The following is a 20,797-nucleotide window of genomic DNA, read 5'->3' on the forward strand; positions in this document are numbered from 1 at the left end:
TTTGAGTATTCTGTGTCAAAGGCGTTAGGAAGAATAAAATAATTGATTTCTATTTAATTTTTTGACATCTCATCAAAGATGAAGAAGAATATGGAAGTCTGGGCATTTACGGGGCCGACGACCGTTATAGGCTGGTTTAAGTGATCACTTTACACACGTGTAACATTCACCAATTCTACCCTTTATTGACAACCACACTACTCAAATTCTTGGAAGCTCTATATATATGAACCAATTTAGAAACCTTGTGCTTGAATCACTAGAACTTCACTAGAGACATCTATTGAATCTAGATTATCTCATGTAATTGGAGATAATCCAGATTTTGTGAACAAGTATTTGGACACACTCAAAATGTTGTATCTAATTTCTCATAATTTGAATTTTTGCAGACATTCCACGGTGGAGGCTGAAGGAGCCGTCATGACGCGGCCCTCCAGGCACCCCGGGGCCCAGGCGGGTCCACACGGCGACTCCCAGCTCGGGGGGCACACGCCCGGGCCCCCACTCCAGGCCTCCCCCGCCCAGCAACCCACTGTGATAACCCCCACCACGCCCAACGGCAAGACGAGAACAGAAGTCGACTTTACCCTTAGCCAATTAGACGATAGTTATAGATATACCAAACTTAACGAACCCCAACAGACTGCCGACAATGACCAAGAACGAGTAGCAATAGCGAGAAGAGAGAATAACCAAATAGCCAATGATGACAGGTCCAGAAGAGACGAATGTAACCAAGCCACTACAGTGCCTTCATTCAAACCATTGCAAAAATTAGATCTGGAGACAGAGGCTTTTGGAGAGTCTATTCCCGCATTGCTCAGGCCTCATTTAAGAGACGTACCAAAAACTCAGAGCCTAGACTTAAGACACGATGATGAAGTACCGGAATGTAGTGATAAGTCCAAAGCGAAGAGTATGGAGCCCTCGGCGCTGACCAGGGAGATGAGGGCCAGGCTACTGGTGTCTCAGCAGTCCAGGTCCCTTGGACGCGACGAGCCTGGATGCATGGGAGAGGGGTCGGAATCGCCGGGAGGTTCTCCTAGGTCCGTGAGAAGAAGACCACCTCTTCGAGAGTCGAGAAGAGTATCCATCGACGCGTCGGGCAACTACCTTCAACTGAACCAGTACAAGCTGATGGAGCCAATTGGACAGGTATTATTTTCCTATTCATTCCATCATACTACACCCTCTTCAGTTCCTCATACGTTAAACAGCTCATATCCTCGTACAAGTCGCAAAGATATTCGCGGCGTGGGCATCCTCTGGCGTTTGTTCCCTCTATAACTAGATGCAGGAAACCTTTTGTCTCAACACGTGACCGATATTTACATTGATCATGAACATCAACGGAACCCTGGTACTAATCTTTATACATGAATGACATCTCAGCACAGACGAAGAAGAATATGGATGTCTGGGTATTGGAACCTGGTTAAGTGATCACTTTACACACGTGTTACATTCACTATTATAACCATTATTGACAACCACACTACTCAAATTTTAGAAGTCATACATATCGCTCACTCCTTTCAACAACGTCATATATCAAAAATCGTCAATTTTCAGTCGTGCATGTTTTCGGAATGCCCAGAAAATCCACTATATCCCAGCATAAGTGGTATATTTTTAACTTAATATTTACCCGCTACAGGGCAGAAAGTGTTGTTTTCGCATTTTGAAGAAAAGATATTGTTTAATTATTTTTTTTAATCTACTAAATATTTTTCAAATGGAGAAAAAACCTTCAGGTTTTACCTAAAAAGATCTGTTTCACAGTAAAAAAGTTCAATATGTGGCTGATATTTATTTTTTAATACATTGTATTATATTCTTAAACTTTAAAAACGATCTCCTGAAAAATCAAGTTTTTTGATATATGACATTGTTGAAAGGAGTGAGTGATACGTATATGATCAATCTCATGGTGTTCCGTGATCGAGTTCACAACAGCTATCTATGGTTGGATTTAGAAAGCTTATTTCAAGTAGAGACCCTTTAATTTGTATCCAAGATCCAAACCCGGATTATTTTACATACTGGGAAACGCCTGAATGCAGGTTATGCTTTGAACGATAATTTAATTCACAACATTTTGACTGTCCAAATACTTGTTTCTCCACTCAGGATTTATTTAACATTTTTGAAATCTTAAAATAATTCCGTTTCGTAGAAGAGTGTGTGTGTGGGGGGTTCCATCCTCTCTGCCTACCCTTGCGGTGAAGCGGCGTATTGGTTAGTTAGTTAATCAACGTATTACATTAATTTACGCAGTTCTTTTAAATAACTCGCGTAAAAACCTATATCGTATTACTTTATAATACAAGCCCGCTCGTTTACACTCACCGACCCGTTGTTTTACATTAAATTTGCCCATTTTTAGACAAAAAAATCAACATTTTCAAAGTTATTTTCTGGGCCGGGATGCCTTATGAAAATATTTTATCTCGTTTTTACGATAGCCCAAATACGTGTTTATTTTACGAGGCGCTATTCACAATACGGTGGAATTAACGATCGGCCGACCATCGCTAAGGGCTGATAAAGAGGAATTTTATGTATCACGCGTTTTGAATATTATCCGAAGAAATTCTTTTAAATATAAGCTGCTCCTATCGCTTTGAGGCATTTCAGTACGTAGAAAGAGTGTGGAAATAAAATGCGATAAGTGCATTACTCAGGCAGCTATTTTTGTCTATCGATTTCGTATTGGTATTATGTAATATAATAAAATTAAAATAACCATGAAATATAATTTTTCACATCTCATCAAAGATGAAGAAAAATATGGAAGTCTGGGCATTTACGGGGCTGACGACCGTCATAGGCTGGTTTAAGTGATCACTTTACACAGGTGTTACATTCACCAATTCTACCCATTATTGACAACCACATCACTCAAATTCTTGGAAGTTCTATATATATGAACCAATTTGGAAACCTTGTTCTTGAATCACTAGAACTTCACTAGAGACATCTATTGGTGAGATGTAAAGAAGCTTTTTTAATAAGCAGAAACTCTAATATTAGTATGTGAGGTCCAAACCTTGGATTATTATCACACACATGAGAAACGCCAGAAAATACCATTTTCATTTTTATTATTAAGCTTATAATTTGACCAGATAATTTATTTACAACATTTTGAGTGTGTCCAAATACTTGTTCACAAGTATTTGGACAAGTATTTGAACAAGTATTTGGACACACTCAAAATGTTGTAAACCATGAAATAAATATATAGAATACTGTAAAAACATCGGCGGGTGTGCATAAGGATATCCATGCATGTAGAAGAGGTGAAGGATGTTTTCAAAGACAAAGTAGTGTGGCGTTCTATTTTATCTGCTTTCCCTATGATGTAGCAGAGTAAAAGATTTTTTTATTTATTTATTAAACTTTTTTTATTCCCTGGGGGTGAAAATAAATACAAGTGATTTTTCACTAAAATATTCATTTGATATTATTTAAGACCTGCAGCGCAGAGCTGATCACCTTTTCTTCGTGTATCTAACAAACAAGATAACACTGCACATATACAATGCAGTGCCCTATGCACCATCGGGTGCGAATTCGTGCACATTTAAGTACAAATTTAATCGACTGAGCCACAACGAAGCATAATGGCTCATTAGACAATAATTTTTATCTGTTACTATACTTTTCTTTATTTTTTTAAATTTTTTTTTTTACCCATTTTAGTATTTCGCTGTAATTCTATGGAATTCAATATCAAATTTCATTATCATATTCTCAATATTATTAATATTTAAAGCATTTACTTTGTGGTTAGTCATTTTTAGTTATTTATTTTTTCCAAAAAAAGTTAATATTAATAATAAAACCCTTATCCCCACCCCAATGGTGCATAGGGCACTGCGTCATATAAACGGAGTGTTATTTTGATCGTTTACACTTGAAGGAAAGGTGATCAGCCCTCCGCTTCAGGTACCAGTCCAGGGTAATATTGAATAAATATTACAGTGAAAAAATCACTTATATTTATTTTACCCCCCCCTGGGAATCGAACCCGGGACCTCCAGAACGGTAACCGAGCGTGCTGACCATTACACTAATAATATACTAATATTACTAACATTTTTGTAAAAACATAAATAAGTATTCATGATCACTTTGCTGGAGTTTCTATAAAGCGCAGGGCGTCAAAGCTGAATGCTTAATATGGTAGCTAATATTGTGACATGACTGCCAATTTCTGTGTTTCTGCTGCATGTGGTTCCACAGTACAGTTGACAAAGTCAAACGGAAACCTAATTACAGGGATGCTGGTACCATCTGCGTTTGCTCTGGGTGTGCAAATAATTGTAATTGCTAATGATTTTAGGTTAGTGATAATCACCGTCGCACGTGTGCATTGTCGCGTCGTATCGCTGGATATATCGTCATTAAGGCACTTGTGTAAATGTGGGAATAAAATTTATGATTTTGTTCAACCTGTTGAAAAGTTTATTTATCAATTTACACTATAAAGTTGAAGCTCTCACTAGTCTTTAAAAACGGATAAGCTGAAGATGCTTATAAAATATATTTATGTGTAAAAATAAACGGATCTAATACAAATAAAATGATATTTTGAGTGTATCCAAATACTCCAAATAATAATATTTGGACACACTCAAAATGTTGTAAATAAATTATCTGTTCAAATTATTAGCTTAAAAAATAAAAAATAAATGATATTTACTGGCGTTTCTCATGTGTGTGATTATAATTCAGGATTCGGACCGCACATGCTAATAAAAGAGTTTTTGCTTAATAAAAAGCTTCTTTCCATCTCACCAAAAGATGTCTCTAGTGAAGTTCTAGTGATTCAAGAATAATGTTTCAAAATTGGTTCATATATTTAGAACTTCCGAGAATTAGAGTAGTGTGGTTGTCAATAATGGGTAGAATTGGTGAATGTTGCACGTGAATGCTCAGACTTCCATATTCTTCTTCATCTTTGATGGGATGTCAAAAAATAACAAATAATAATGAATTTAACACTTAAGATTTAGGTACTGAAACATCATTTTTAACAAAGTTATTTGAGAACACTATTTGCGGATGATTTTTCAAAAGTCAAAGTGTTAAATAGTTCCCCATAAAATATCCTTAACATAGAAATGTTCAAATGATCAAATTAGATGGTGTACAAATGATGTAAATGTACTTAACTCGCCTTCCCGGTGTTGTGTACCTAGTACACATTGTTTCTAAAAACCATAATATCTATATAAATATATTCCTCCATAACATATTTACACATTGATATGAAATAATAATATTAGTAATTATCAGAATTTATTGGGTACATCGGAGGTATTTTGTGAATATCGGAAACAAATTCGCGTATAAACAGAGCGTTAAGAGTGTACGAGAACCGCGACACTATATTCGCATCTCACTTCTGCATACTTGCACTGTGCAAGCGTGATTAGCTCAAAGCTCAATGTTCTCTGGCTAGCGGCAGTAACTTTTGGGCTTCCGACAAGAGTGGACCTATGCTTGTTTCGTGAGCGTTGCCAAATGGTTTTTTAATGTTTTCAGTAAATAAATCCAACTTATTTTAATTTTTGACTCCATTTATAATTAATTAAGGAGATTAGCAATGAATGTCCGTATTTTTCCGATTTAAAATCGCTAAGTTTTTTTATTGTGTAGTAACTACCCAACACCGGGACGCGCGTTTTTATTTTGGCATCGGAAGGGAAAGGATACAAAAAATATCAATTTTAGTATTGAGTAGTTCCTTATAATATACACCTATTTATAAAAATGTTTGTTTTTAACGTTGAGTTTCTAATATGATGATATAACACCTAATATTTGTACTTTGTTTTATGGAGACACTTTATACTGAAATTTGGTTTGAAGTAAACTTTCCTCAAACAAAGAGAATACGTGTTTTCATACACCCAAAGATTCCTGAAAACTTTTTTTTTGTTTACTCTCAACTTGCAAAAGAAATTGAAAATATCCATTACACTTGAGATGTTTTCGTATATTGTAGTACTCTTGCACGATCGCTTTGTACGTTATTGAATGACACAGAGCTTTGAAGTTTCACGGTGTCGGGATATATCTGATATTTGAAATATTATCTTTGGGACAGCCCTTGTTCTCAAACTTACTCACGAAGGGGCGGTGAAAGAAAAACCTGAAAAGTTTTCAGTTCGCGGAATAATACAAATGAAATCTCACTACAATCCCATCATATCATTAAATAAATCATGTATTGCATTGAAAACACTTTTAACATTTTTTTTACAGAAATGTTAGTAATATTAGTTTATAACCACTTGTATCTTCGTCAAGATAATCACTACAATAGCATTCAAACAATACTACACGTCACCACCATAGCACTCACGTTTGATTGATTGTCCTGACGAAGAGACGGGTATGTCTCGAAACCGGTAGAAAAAAATAATTCGCGGTGAGTGGTTAAATACTAATATTACCAACATTTTTGTAAAAAACATGAAAGTCAAAATGCCAGCTCCCTTGCATCCTCCCAAGTCAGATCCGCGTCCCGAAGCTCTGACGAGAACTGCCGACGAACTGTCAGCAATGGTCGTCCTGGGCACGCGAACCTGATGCCTTGTAAAAGAGGCAAGCTTGATGGCGGCTCTCAGAAGGCATGCGGAGTACATGGCCAAGCCAACTGAATCGCCTTTCATTGACGACAATTGTAACCAAGATTTGCTGCATCCTACGCCTTATCTCTTCATTCCTCACAAAGTCAAAACACTGCACGCCTGAAATTCTCCGCAGACACCTATTCTCAAAGCTCAGTACACGGCTGCTCTGGGCCCTTGTAAGGTGCCATGTTTCACAGCTGTATAAGAGAACAGGGGCATTGCAAATAATAAAAAAACACAAATATTTAAATATATATATATATATATATATATATATATATATATATATATATATATATATATATATATATATATATATATATATATATATATATATATATATATATATATATATATATATATATATATATATATATATATATATATATATATATATATATATATATATATATATATATATATATATATATATATATATATATATATATATATATATATATATACATATATATATATATATATATATATATATATGTATATATATATATATATACATATATATATATATATATATATATATATATATATATATATATATATATATATATATATATATATAAAACCCTTATCCGCACCCCTATGGTGCATAGGGCACTGCGTCATATTAACGCAGAGTTATCTTGATTGTTTACACATGAAGGAAAGGTGACAAACCCTCCGCTTCAGGTACTAGTCCAGAGTAGTATTGAATAAATATTACAGTGAAAAAATCATTTATATTTATTTGACCCTCCCAGGGAACCGAACCCGGGACCTCCAGAACGGTAGCCGAGCGTGCTGACCATTACACTACGGAGGCGGACAAATATTTATCTTTAAAAAAATAAAAAAATAAAAGATTTACGTTTTGTCTCAAGTTGAGACCCTTTTAGTAAGAATTGAACTCTCTATCAAGTTTGAGTTTCTTAGCACGTCAACAGTGGATTTAAAAAGAGTTATCAAAAGATAATTACGGATGAACACCGCGGTGACTGATCGTTTTCTCTTAAAAAATACTGCCAGTTGCAGAACGATCTTAATCCAAGATGGCGGCGTGCTCGAACGAATTTCCCGCCCATTAACCAAATGAGCAAACAAACACACTGGCAGAAACATCCTTTCACTGGGTGACTGCCAAATAAATAATTCATAAAAAAATAAAAAATTAGACACCTTTCTGAAGTTCAATCCCAGACGATGCTACGAATTGTAACTATTGAAGGTAAAGCTTTGCAGGTAAGCAAAAAGGGAATAAATTTATTCAATCGTTTACATTTCATCATACACATTATAACTTCTTCTTCCCCGTCTTACTCCTCATTACTGAGGGTTATGACCCTTGTCGAAGCAATGACTCTTCTCCAGCTATCCCTTGACTGCGCGGCACGTAGCGCTCTAACCACCGAGGTGCCTGCTGCTGCCTTATCTTAACGGTCCATCGTGTGGGGATGTTCCTCTCCCTCTCTTTTCCTCCATGCTGTTAGTCAGTCGTTCCAGGCTATCCTCATTGCCACGCGCAACGTATCCATAAAACTGAAGAATCCGTCGTGTACAGACACTGGCCAGAGTCGAGCCATCTAATTCAATTCAATTTATTTATTTCAATTGATATATACATTACAAACTATACAAAAATTGAATCGTATATATTATAAATACATTAAAATAAAATATTTGCAAGAACAATACCGTTCTGGAGGTCCCGGGTTCGATTCCCTAGGGGGGTAAAATAAATATAAGTGATTTTTTCACTGTCATATTTATTCAATGTTACCCTGGACTGGTACCTGAAGCGGAGGGCTGATCACCTTTCCTTCATGTGTAAACGATCAAGATAACACTGCGTTTATATGACGCAGTGCCCTATGCACCATTGGGGTGCGGATAAGGGTTTTATAATTTTTATTATTATATGCAAGAATAATTAGTAAAGGTGTAGAAGAATCCCGCTTCGGAAAACTCCTTCAGACACATGGAACAGATCAATATCCAATGAGATATTGTTCAACATAGCGGTAGCTCTTCCTACAGGCATAACCATCGGCAGGTTGGTCCTGTGTATTGGAATGTGTAAAACTCCTGACGATATAAAAAAAATATATATTACACTAAAAAATACAATAATATACCTTCATTGAGTTTTTGGCGTGGCCACATTTTCCAATACATACTTATAAAACTGTAAGAAAGAAAATTGTTTATGACATGCAATCAAATATGTATGACTTAGCCGAGCAATGCGGTCTATTTCAAATCTATCCACCTCCATTTCACGTCACGAGGGTACATTTTACAATACTTATTTATGAAACTGCAGGAAAAGTATATTGTTTATGATTTTAATCAAGTATGACATGGCCGAATAAAGCGATATATTTCAGATCAACCCACCTCCTTCATCTATTATGAATATCTCTTTTATACTCAGTTTCTTTTAAATAAAATATGTTATGGATAATAGAAGGATGTTTTAAAACTTTATAACATGATAATCAAAGTCCTTTTGACCAAAAGAATTATGTTAGATTTGGTTTTGTTTGATGTGTGTGCGTTTTGGATTTTGAGGTTCTATGTACGTTTTAATAATTTATTTGTTTGGTGGTTTGTGTGATGTTTTTGGAGGTACTTTTTCGTGATATTTTTGAGTAATTAATCAGTTGATATCTTAGGATTGTTGCGCATAGTAGCTTGAATACAGCATTCCAAAATTTATTTTTTGACATCTCATCAAAGATGAAGAAGAATATGGATGTCTGGGCATTTACGGGGCTGATGATCGTCATAGGCTGGTTTAATAGATCACTTAATAGATACAAAATGCAGTTCCACCAAGAAATTTCAGTACAAAAAACCTAATTATGGTATGATATTTAGGACGATAAAATCAATTGAAAAAACGTATTTGAGTATTCTGTGTCAAAGGCGTTAGGAAGAATAAAATATTTGATTTCTATTTAATTTTTTGACATCTCATCAAAGATGAAAAAAAATATGGAAGTCTGGGCATTTACGGGGCTGACGACCGTTATAGGCTGGTTTAAGTGATCACTTTACACACGTGTAACATTCACCAATTCTACCCATTCTTGACAACCACACTACTCAAATTCATGGAAGTTCTATATATATGAACTAATTTTGAAACGATATTCTTGAATCTCTAGAACTTCACTAGATACATCTATTTGGCGAGATGAAAATAAGCTTTCTATTGAGCAGAAACTTTTTGAGGTGAGGTCCGAATCCTGGATTTTAATCACACACATTTGGAGATAATCCAGATTTTGTAAGCAAGTATTTGGACACACTCAAAATGTTGTATTCCAAAATTTGAGTGTGATTGTCAATCATGGGTACAAAAGTGAATGTTACACGTATGTAAAGTGGTCACTAAAATCCGGCCAATGATAGATCGTGAGCCCTGTAAACGTTTTACGTAAATTCTTCATACTCATTGTGAAAGGTTTTCACTTCAAACTGGACGTTTTACAAACCGAAATTGACGTTTGACGATTCAACTTGGACTTTTTACAAAACGAATCACTAATTTTGTATTGTATTTTACAAAATGATAATTAAAAAAATATATTAAAAGTATTACTCATGGATAGGATTCAAATTAATATTGTATGAAAATCTTGTATGAAAACGTTCAATTTAAAGTGAAAAATCTGTATCATTGAACTTTTCACATTGGACTTTTTATAAAACAAATTACTAATTTTGTATTGTATTTTACAAAACGAAAGAATTAAAAAATTATTGGTTCAAAGTAGTACTCATGGATAGGGTTCAAATTAATATTGAAAATCTTGTACGAAAACGTCCAATTTAAAGTGAAAAATCTGTATCCATGAAAAAAACTTGGTTAATCCTTAAGTAAGTCGAATTCCTACCGGATTAAAAACAATAAACGAGTTAGCGATATTGGAGCAGTGCCAGCAGACCTAGCGCTTTTGCAATTCTCTTACAGATAGCTACTAATCTTCTTTAATTAATTTCTCTATAAAGCAATGATTTCGTTCTCCGTGAGCTGCTTCACCTACATGCGTCATCTGTATCCTATATAACAAGAGTGGCCATTTCCAATTATTGCAAAATGAATCCTGGAAGAAGAAAAACATCATTGGTCTGGGTATTTGTGATGAATTTTTCAAATCCACCTTACCTTTTCTTACTATCCTACCTGCAGACAAGTTTCTAAAATAAAAAGCCTAACAGGTTATTCCTTTAAATAAAAATAAACAATTTAATATGAATCAAAAGAAAACTTCTATTTTGAGATTCAAAAATGATTTTACAAGAGCAAAAAGCAGTACCAATACAATTCTAAAAGAACTTTAAATTTAGGAACCAAATATTTCAATAATCTTCTTTCAGATGTAAAAAAAGAAGATATAAAAAAATATACAATGAAAAAAGTATGAACAATAAACAATGAGTGTAAGTCCCTCTCCAAGCACAAAAGCTTAGATCTTGGAGAGGAACAGCGTAACTAGTAGTACATATTAAGATATGTTAAAAGTAAAAATGTCTAGTAAAGAATTTACTTGTAATATTATTTGTAACTTTATGAAATAAATAAAAATAAAAATCTTAATTTGTAAAAGTAACATTTTTTGATTATCTACATTTGTAAAAAAAATTCATTCCTTTTGAGACTTGATATACCAAAAACGTGTCGTTGAATTTTGAGTATGACATTAAAAAAAAAATTAACTTTTCTAAAATTGTAACATGTAACTTAAGAAAAGTAAAACTTCGATATAAATGTGTGGTTGAATTTCTGAACATGTGGTTTACGAAAAGAATTTGTAACTTACGATATAAAATAGTTTTCGTCTGAGTTCTTACTACGAAACTACCCGTTTGGTATATTTTGGCGTAATAATTTACAACATAAAAAAGATAAATAAAATTACTCAACGAAAAAATTAAATATTTAAAAATATAAGAATAGTTTTAAAAGAAGACAATTTAAACATGTCGCCAAAAAGAAATAAAAAATAATTTAAAATCATTTATTCTTGTATCGAATCTCACAAAAAATACTCAATTCTATTGAGATTTTACTCTTTATATATCGTAGTCGTACAGGAAGAAGTAACCAACTAATATAATGTAAAATATTCAGGAGGGTCATTTAAGTCAATTTTGCTTAGCAAGAAAATAAACATCAATGAAGTAAGTCATTTTAAACAAATCAATATATTATACTTCCAAGTTTAAAATCCTTTGGGATTTTTTTCAGGGTAATATTAAGCTAGTAAAATAGCCAATATTGGATCACGTCTTGGTAAAAAAATACACTTGGTCACTTTCTCCTGTATGACTACGATATGTTTAAAGGTTCTTCTAAATTATCATTGAATGAACTTTTATTAAGCGTTGGATTAAGGTTTCTTTAAGTGAAAATAATGTTAACAGACGTGTAAAGTGGGCGCTCTTAGCCAGTTTTAATAGGGCGGTTAGCACTTTCAAGTTGTGGCATAAATCACAACTTTCTCATACTTTTGACATACTTACCGCGACTTAGTTAAGTCCTTAATTACTACCAGTTAACGTTACTTTAAGTAGTGCCAGTTGGAATTGCGCCAGAAAATAATTTAAAGGAAATACGCCATAAACTGCGATGTACGGCACGTTTTCTATAAGGTCTTTTATAAAGAAACATATTGCTCATTTGGTGCAATAATGGCGTAATTACACTTTTAGAATATTACAGGAGATGCCATTCAGACGTTGTAGCAACAGAAATGGCCCCATTTTTCTCAATTCTACAACAACACTCGCGCCATCTCGCAGCATTTCGCCATAAAATCAATTCTGTCCATGTTTCTCCTGATATAAATAGTCTTTCCGCACATTTTGACATATCGCTCACTCCTTTCAAGAACGTCATAAATAAAAAAACTTGATTTTTCAGGAGAACGTTTTTAAAGTTTAAAAATATAATACAATGCATGAAAAATAAATATCAAGTCACTTATTGAACTTTTTACTGTGCAACAGATTTTTTTAGGTAAAACCTGAAGGTTTTTTCTCCATTCGAAAAATATTTAGTATATTTCAAAAAATAATTAAACAATACACTTTCCTCAAAATGCAAAAACAACACTTTCTGCCCTGTAGCGGGTAAATATTAAGTTAAAAATATTTCTCTTTTGCTGGGATATAGTACATTTTCTGGGCATTCCGAAAATATGCACAACTGAAAATTTACGATTTTTGATTTATGACGTTCTTGAAAGGAGTGAGCGATGTGTTACTTGTGTTTTCTTTATTGTAATTACGTCATTGTTACACCAATATTAATACTCTCCTTGAAAATTAGGTCATTGAAACAAAATTATTACGATTTGATTTGAAAGAGAGAAAGAAGACAAATGAATCACAATGGAATTTTTTTTTTAAATTGGACTCGAAGTTTAATTTATTTGTTATTTATTTTCATATTATTTTTTGACACCTCATCAAAGATGAAGAAGAATATGAAAATCTGGGCATTTACTGCATAGACTTCCATATTCTTCTTAATCTTTGATGAGATGTCAAAAAATAATATGAAAATAACTCCTGTAAGTGGGAGATAATCCAGATTTTGTGAACAAGTATTTGGACACACTCAAAATGTTGTAAACATTATTTAATTATTTATTTTTATTTTAAAAGCAAATACACAGGTATCTTTAATTATCTTTATTTGTAATTAGGGACTCGTATTCTTAATTTTTTTATGAAGGAATATCCTTACTTTTATTTTTACTTTGCAATGTGCCATTATTTTATTCTGTTAAGAATAAATAAGTACATTCTGTTTCCATTTTCAGTATACGTACGTCCATTTTCAAATAGTTATATTCCAAACTAGAGCTTTTAAACTTTAAAAGCTTTCAAAGAAGTCTTAATTTTTAACGACATTATAATTGATGCCTCGATACTGTTGGCGGGCAAAAGATAATTAAAATCATTCTGAAGAATACATCATTTTGAAAAGTTTTTATTTCATAATTTCGCTTTTGATATTTATACAAGATAAACTCATTTGCAACTTTTTAATATTTGTTTTTCTGATTGTCTAAACTCGTAAATTGGAAAATCTGTCGGAAAGTTTTAAATTGATTGTATGGCTTTAAACTTTTAAAGACATTTTAACTGTCCCGCGACTGAAATTCAAGACGAATCAATAATGCATTTATTTCACGAAGTTCATTCTTATTTTGTTTTTGAAGAGTGTAAAAGTGTGTTTAAAAAAAAATGTATAAAAAAATATCTTCTTCTTCTTCTTCTTATTGGTGTAGGCCTTGTGGCCTGTTTTTAAGAGGGATAGGCCTCCTGCAATGTCGATTCCCAGCTATCGATCCATCTCATTGGTAGTCTGCCCGGGAGTCGTCTACCGTGGCCGTACAGTGCGATATGGGGGAGTCTTTAAATTGGAGATAATCTAGATTTGTGAACAAGTATTTGGACACACTCTAAATGTTGTAAATGTCAAAAAGTGACTTATTCTCGGTTTTACGAGTAAATGCTACATACAGTGCGCGATGTACGATGTGTAAACAAAGCATGTACAAACAGTTGTAGCTAGCCAAGACGCAACGGTCACAAGACAACCCCGACCTTCCCCGTTTATGAGGGAAAATAAAAAAGTCGAGGTTTTCTGACTTGTGAAAATTAACCCCATAAAACTAAACAGAGCAATGTGATAAACCTTTTCAATCCGCCCGGACGACAGAACGAGTCTGTTAAACAAACTGACAAACTTGAAATATAGGGTGGCGCAATAAGTATTAATATATATTTTCATATTATTTTTTACATCTCGTCAAAGCTGAAAGAGAATATGGAAGTCTGGGCATTCACCAATTCTACCCATTGTTGACAACCACACTACTCAAATTCTTGGAAGTTCTATATATATGAACCAATTTAGAAACCTTGTTCTTGAATCACTAGAACTTCATTAGAGACATCTATTGGTGAGATGTAAAGAAGCTTTTTACTAAGCAGAAACTCTTATATTATCTAGCCTATGGCGGTCGTCAGCCCCGTAAATGCCCAGACTTCCATATTCTCTTTCATCTTTGATGAGATGTCAAAAAAATATGAAAATGACTCCTGTAATTGGAGATATTCCAGATTTTGTGAACAAGTATTTGGACACACTCAAAATGTTGTAAATATATATTTTTATGATAGAAGTGGTGTTTATGAAATTTTGTGTTTAGACTGTGATAAAAAATATAATGTCCAAACTGCAAGAAATCGACGTCGTTAGAATCAAAGAACATCGCCGTGGACTTACTAGTAATTATTTTAAATTTATTCATTTATTAGAGTTCGCGAATGAAAGGTGCCGTAGCGTAGTTGGGTAGTCGCTCGATTGTGAAATTTGCGTCGCGGGTTCGATTGCCGCCAAGTGCAAAATTAATTCAAGAAAGATTTTCAATTGTTATGGGTGTTTGTGATGTATTTTTCGCATTTGCCTTCCCCATGCTTACTATCCTACCTGCCTCTGAAAGTAGATGCCTTGCAATTATTCCATTTGAAAAAAACCTAATTAAAACTACTCATTTGACTCTCACACAATTATTGCACTCAGTTGCATACAAAGGGGAAGTCATGATTAATTTAGAAAAAAGATATCCAAAAAAAAAATTTAAAAAAACGTTAATTAATAATATGCTCTCTCTAGTTATTACCCCACCCACCTTTACCAATACCTGAATAAATTTTGCTTGTTAGTTTTTGTAATCACCTGTCGATGAAAACATCTGCAATAATCGAAACTAGTCGTGTAAAATGAAATGAAATTAAATTAATGATCTAATACAAGTATTTCATTTTTAATTATCAACACGCACTATCACAAAATTAATGCAAAATCAATGACTGCCGAATCGATTAATGAATCTTTCTCTTTTCGTTCTTCTTTTTCTTCTTCTTCTTCATGAGCCCTCTGACCTCCACTGCTGGAGGCCTCTTCCTCTTCTTTGCATTTCCTCCGGTCGGTTGCTGCTTGCAGCCAGTTTCTACCCCCCACAGCGACTATGCCGTCGGACAATCTCTTTTGGGGTCTTCCGACACCTCTTTTGTTCTCCTAAGGTCTGCATCGTAAAATTTTCTTGTCGTTAGCGATTGAAAATTTTATTTATAAAAAAAACGCGCTTAGAGTGTCAGAAATGAAGACTCTAAGAAGCGTATCAGGCAAGAGTCTTCGAGATAGAATAAGAAACGCCAGGATCAGGGAAATATGCGAGATCGAAGATGTCGTTAGGTAGGGAAGGCAACGAAGGAGACAGTGGTATGCGCATGTGAGGAGAATGGAACTATCCAGACTCCCCCACATCGCACTGTACGGCTAACGCTATGGTAGACGACTCCCGGGCAGACCACTAAAGAAATGGATCGACAGCTGAGAATCGACATCGCAGGAGGCTAATCCCTCTTAAAAACAGGCCGCAAGGCCTACACCAAGCTGAAGAAGAAAAAAATCTTCGGTTGGAAACGTGTAACAGTGGCTATTGAACTACCCTTGAACGGAACATTTATTAACATAGTAATAACCCTACTCACCTTCACGGGGGTTGTGTTTTCCTTTGTGCTTTCTTACAAAAGGCTTTTCGTAACTGCTAAAGTCCTCTGTTCACCCCGAGGGATGTGAAAGCTCTAAAGTGAGTAAATAAAACATTTCCAAACCACACGCCGCGAGAATAACATCTACAATTTTATATGTACCCAACCGTGTAATCACCGGATTTGAACTTAAATATTTTATTTTTAATTTAATCCTGGCTCGGTAAATACATTTCATTTCAAATTGGAAGTTTAACAAAACAAATTGTCATATTATTTTTTGACATCTCAATATAGATGAATATATTATCAAAAATTCGAACTTTTACAAAATACTTCTTATTTTTCGTCTTACTCTTCATTACTGAGGGTTGTTACCCTTGTGGAAGCAATGACTCTTCTCCAGTTATCCCTTGACTGCGCTGCACGTAGCGCTCCAACCATCGAGGTGCCTGCTGCTGCCTTAACTTGATCGGTCCATCATATGAGGGATCTCCCTCTCTTCAAAATATAATATAACATCCAATTTATTTTAACAATATTTTCAGTGTGTCCATATACTTGTTCATATATTTGGATTGTCTCCAATTATTGGAGTTATTTATCCATATTATTTTTTGATTTCTTAACATAGATTCAGAAGAACATAAATGAGCCTAAATGCCCAGCCTAAATGTAGTAAGCCCCGTAAATGCTCAGACTTTGGTATTCTTCTTCATCTACGTTGAGATGTTAAAAAATATTATAAATATCGTTCAGAAAATATACAAAAACACATTAAGTAAATATATTGAAAAAATCATGGCAGACTTGCCACCGGAAATCTCTTTCCGCCGACCGGAATTACGAAACAGGAAGTGAAGATGGTTTCGGATTTACACTATGGATTATCTGCTCTTTGATATGAAGTTATCATATATTTTGATTTGATGTTTTTATATATATATTTTATGGATATTTATATAAGTGTCTATAATTTTCTTTATAATAACTAAAAAACAGTCTGTAAATAATCCAATGTACACAAATAACCGGCTTGATTAAAACTGAAATAAGTCTGATATTACTTTTTTCGGAGCTGGTTATTTATAGGGTAGACCTCTAAAAAGAAAATCGTGATCTCTAGGGGTATATTGACGTCTGTTAACTAAACACTTTAGAAATCCCGAAAACCTACCCCAAACAACCCACCTTCTCGGATCAAATGCTTATCTACGAGTTAAAAGTACACTCTCTTTATAGCAACAAAAGGACCCTTTAGAGTAGAGATGTGACTAATGGGTGACTGTTTATCGATTATCCGATGAGGATGATATTCATGACTTTTTCTAGGCTAGATTTCTTTTCAGCTAAAATAATTGGTCGAAATTTTCAAATATATTATTATGAGGTTAAAAGACGCAATACGCAACTTATTTGTGCATTGATTGCTGGATTCATTTATGCGCTTGAATAGTAAAACTGATTTACTTAAAAAAAAATTATAGAAAAAAGATAATTTATGATTTATAGAAGTGAAGCATGGAGTTGGCAAAAGAAGGATGAAAGCAAGTCTGAATGCTATCAAAATACGATGACTGATGAATGTGCTGAAAAACGATGTACGATATTCGAATGTCAAAACAGTGAAAGAAGCATGGCAGAAATAAGTATTACAGTTTTTTTAACGACATCTTAACAGAGATGAAGAAAAATATGGAGGCCTGGACATCAACAGGGCTTACGACCGTCATAGGCTTGGTTGAGTGATCACTTTACACACGTGTAACATTCACCAATTCAAGCCATTATTGACAACCGCACCACATTTTTGATTTTTTTCTAGATATATTGATAAAACTCATGACATAGTACATGTGAGTTCACAACGGTCATCTATGTTGGATTGAGGAAAACTTTTATTAGGTGGAGACCTTTTCTATTTATAGATGGCTGTTGTGAACTCATATGTACTGTGCCACGAGATTGATCAATATATCTAGGAGTTCCAAAAATTTGTGTGGTGAGGTTGTCAATCATGGGTAGAGTTGGTGAATGTTGCACGTGTGTAAAGTGATAATTTAACCAGCTTATGATAGGTCATAAGCTCTTTAAATACTCAGACTTCCATATTCTTATTTTTCCATGTTGAGATATCAAAATTTTAAATTTTAAATTGCCAATAAATTAAAACCTACACTAAAGACGTGATAAGCTTCAAATGATCGAACTATGTAATGATTGTTTTTAAATTCTTTATTTCATTCGGTTTTTAATTCGATCGACCATGTCTACTTCAGACCAAAGACGAAACACCATACCGAAAACAATGCGCCCTACCGAATAACTCAACACATTACAAAGAAAATCGTGTTTGTGCTGCCGTTGTGTGGTTTTCTTACTACGGTATTTTCTTTTGGTAGAGAACAGTTGGTAAAATTAATCGTCTCAATAACAGAAATTGAGGTTTACCCTGAAAACTGAAAATATATTTTTTTGGGAAACAAAACATTTGTTAGCATTTTAATTGATACAAAATCATTCCTGGTTAAAAGTAAAGACTTTAAATGCAGAATACATATTTCACAACATGTTTGGGTGTGTGCAAATCCTTGTTAGTATCTTGTTTACGTCTAAATAAAAGGGTATCTGCTTAATAAAACGGGGTTTCTCGAACCATCCATAGATGGCTCCCTTAAACTAAAAAATTAAGCGTCACAAAATGTATGCTATACTTATGAGTTTTTGATTTCCCTATAATTTGGATGTATGTATGATCCGAACCTCGTATCATTTTAACATACAAGAAAACGCCAGAAAACATGAGGTATATATTATGCAGCTTATATGTAATTTGACCAGTATTTGGACATACTTACAATGTTTTAAATTGTCGATAAAATAAAGAAAGGAGTATTGAGATTGTTCGGACATGTAGAACGAAGGAGTAAGGAAAGGACGGTAATATAAATTAATGAAGCGGATGTAGTCGGATATAGGAGAATGGTATTATTAATTTCCTGATAATACGGTTCCAAAACCATTTTCAAAATGGCAAAGTTGTAAAAAAAAAATGTCGACACTATTTATAGATTAGCCGTTTAATTTGTAAAACTCCATTTTAATTTATGAATTAAACGTTAAACAAACACATATTTTTTTGTGTCTACTAAATTGTATTTCATTGTTAAAAAAACACATAAAAATTAATTTTGTGATAATTGTTTCGTCTAGTTATGGCATTTTTTAACGAATGTGAAGATAAAATGAACTGATATTTCTTATAAAGCGAAACAATTCTAGGTACTTAAGTAATAGTTTAAGTAGTAATAATTCGTTTCGAAGAGGAAGACCTTAACCACATATTCTTTGTTTGCCCAATAAATGACCAAATGCCATTTTTTTTAAATCTCTGGCCCCGCTTATTCCCCTCCCTACAGATATCCATCTCATCCTGGCGAGCAGGAATCCAATTATGTACAGACTGTTAGTTGTTTTTCTGAAATTAAATGGAATAAATTTATAGTTTTCTTTATAATTTATGGTCTATCATATTTTATAATTAAGAATTCAATTAACTTGACATTGGCAAATGCATTGTATTACATGTGCAACGCCATTCTATATTTAAAAAAAAAAAGTAGTAATAATATACGGGAGACAATAATAGTTAACGGGTCATGTCAACAATTGTCACAAAATATATTTTTTATGTGCTTTTTTTAAACAATAAAATACAAGTTTTATTTAACAATTAATACATAAATATCGACACTACATAGATAAAGGGTTGTTTTTCATTGTAATCCCAGTCCGGATTTGTTTTCACGAGTTTACTGAAACTTTCTATAAGAAGGGTGTACTTATAACTTTTTCGTTTTATTTCAGGGATCTTACGGGATTGTAAAACTAGCATACAACGAGGAGGATGACACCAATTACGTGAGTATTCCCGATACACAGTTTAATACTTTTTCGATTAATTCAAATTCGAAAAATATCAATTTGAAAATAAAAACCGAGGTAAATTAAGAATTGTAGTTTTCTTCAGAGTTTTTAATTTTTAAAATCAAACCATTTTATCCTTTGATTGATGAGATTCAATGAATTTTTTTTTTGAAAAAAACTTAAAATGAAAATTTTCTTTTTTATAGTTTTTATTTTTTAAATTCAAATTCTACCCTTTGAATGATAAGTTTTAATGAAAATCTTATTTGTAAAAAAACGTAAAATGATAGTTTTGTGAAGAGATTTAATTTTTAAAATTTAGACTCTTCCTTTTGGCTTATGAGTTTTCAATTCATTGATGTTCGCGTCAATATTATATTATATTGTATTATAAAAGTAAAAATTTATAATAATATGGTTTCTTTCATAATAATTCCTAACACACAATGCGATTCCTATTTAAAAGAGATCAAAGGCAAAATCATATAACAAAACTAAAAAGAACTCAAAAAATCTTCAAAAATATAAATATTTCTTGAAATTAACAATATATTTTTGATGTCACAAACAATTCATTTTATACATTGTCAACTTACGACTCGAACTATTCCTTTATTAGACGACATCTTTTACTGTTTATTTTC

At 33.3% G+C, this 20,797-nt stretch overlaps 1 protein-coding gene across 1 annotated transcript; it reads left to right on the forward strand.

The window, feature by feature from the left end:
* Positions 1-392: 392 nt before the first annotated feature.
* LOC148298796 (uncharacterized) lies at positions 393-20,147 on the forward strand (the record flags this gene model as incomplete). Its single annotated transcript, XM_088276641.1, has 2 exons — positions 393-1,158; positions 20,094-20,147. Coding segments are annotated over 2 exons (820 nt in total), but the record flags the coding sequence as incomplete, so codon positions are not given.
* Positions 20,148-20,797: the final 650 nt, after the last annotated feature.

The sequence above is a fragment of the Brachycentrus maculatus genome, unplaced genomic scaffold, assembly GCF_059751285.1.
Source record: "Brachycentrus maculatus isolate JH-2025_06_01 unplaced genomic scaffold, ASM5975128v1 h1tg001593l, whole genome shotgun sequence".
NCBI classification, from domain to species: domain Eukaryota; kingdom Metazoa; phylum Arthropoda; class Insecta; order Trichoptera; family Brachycentridae; genus Brachycentrus; species Brachycentrus maculatus.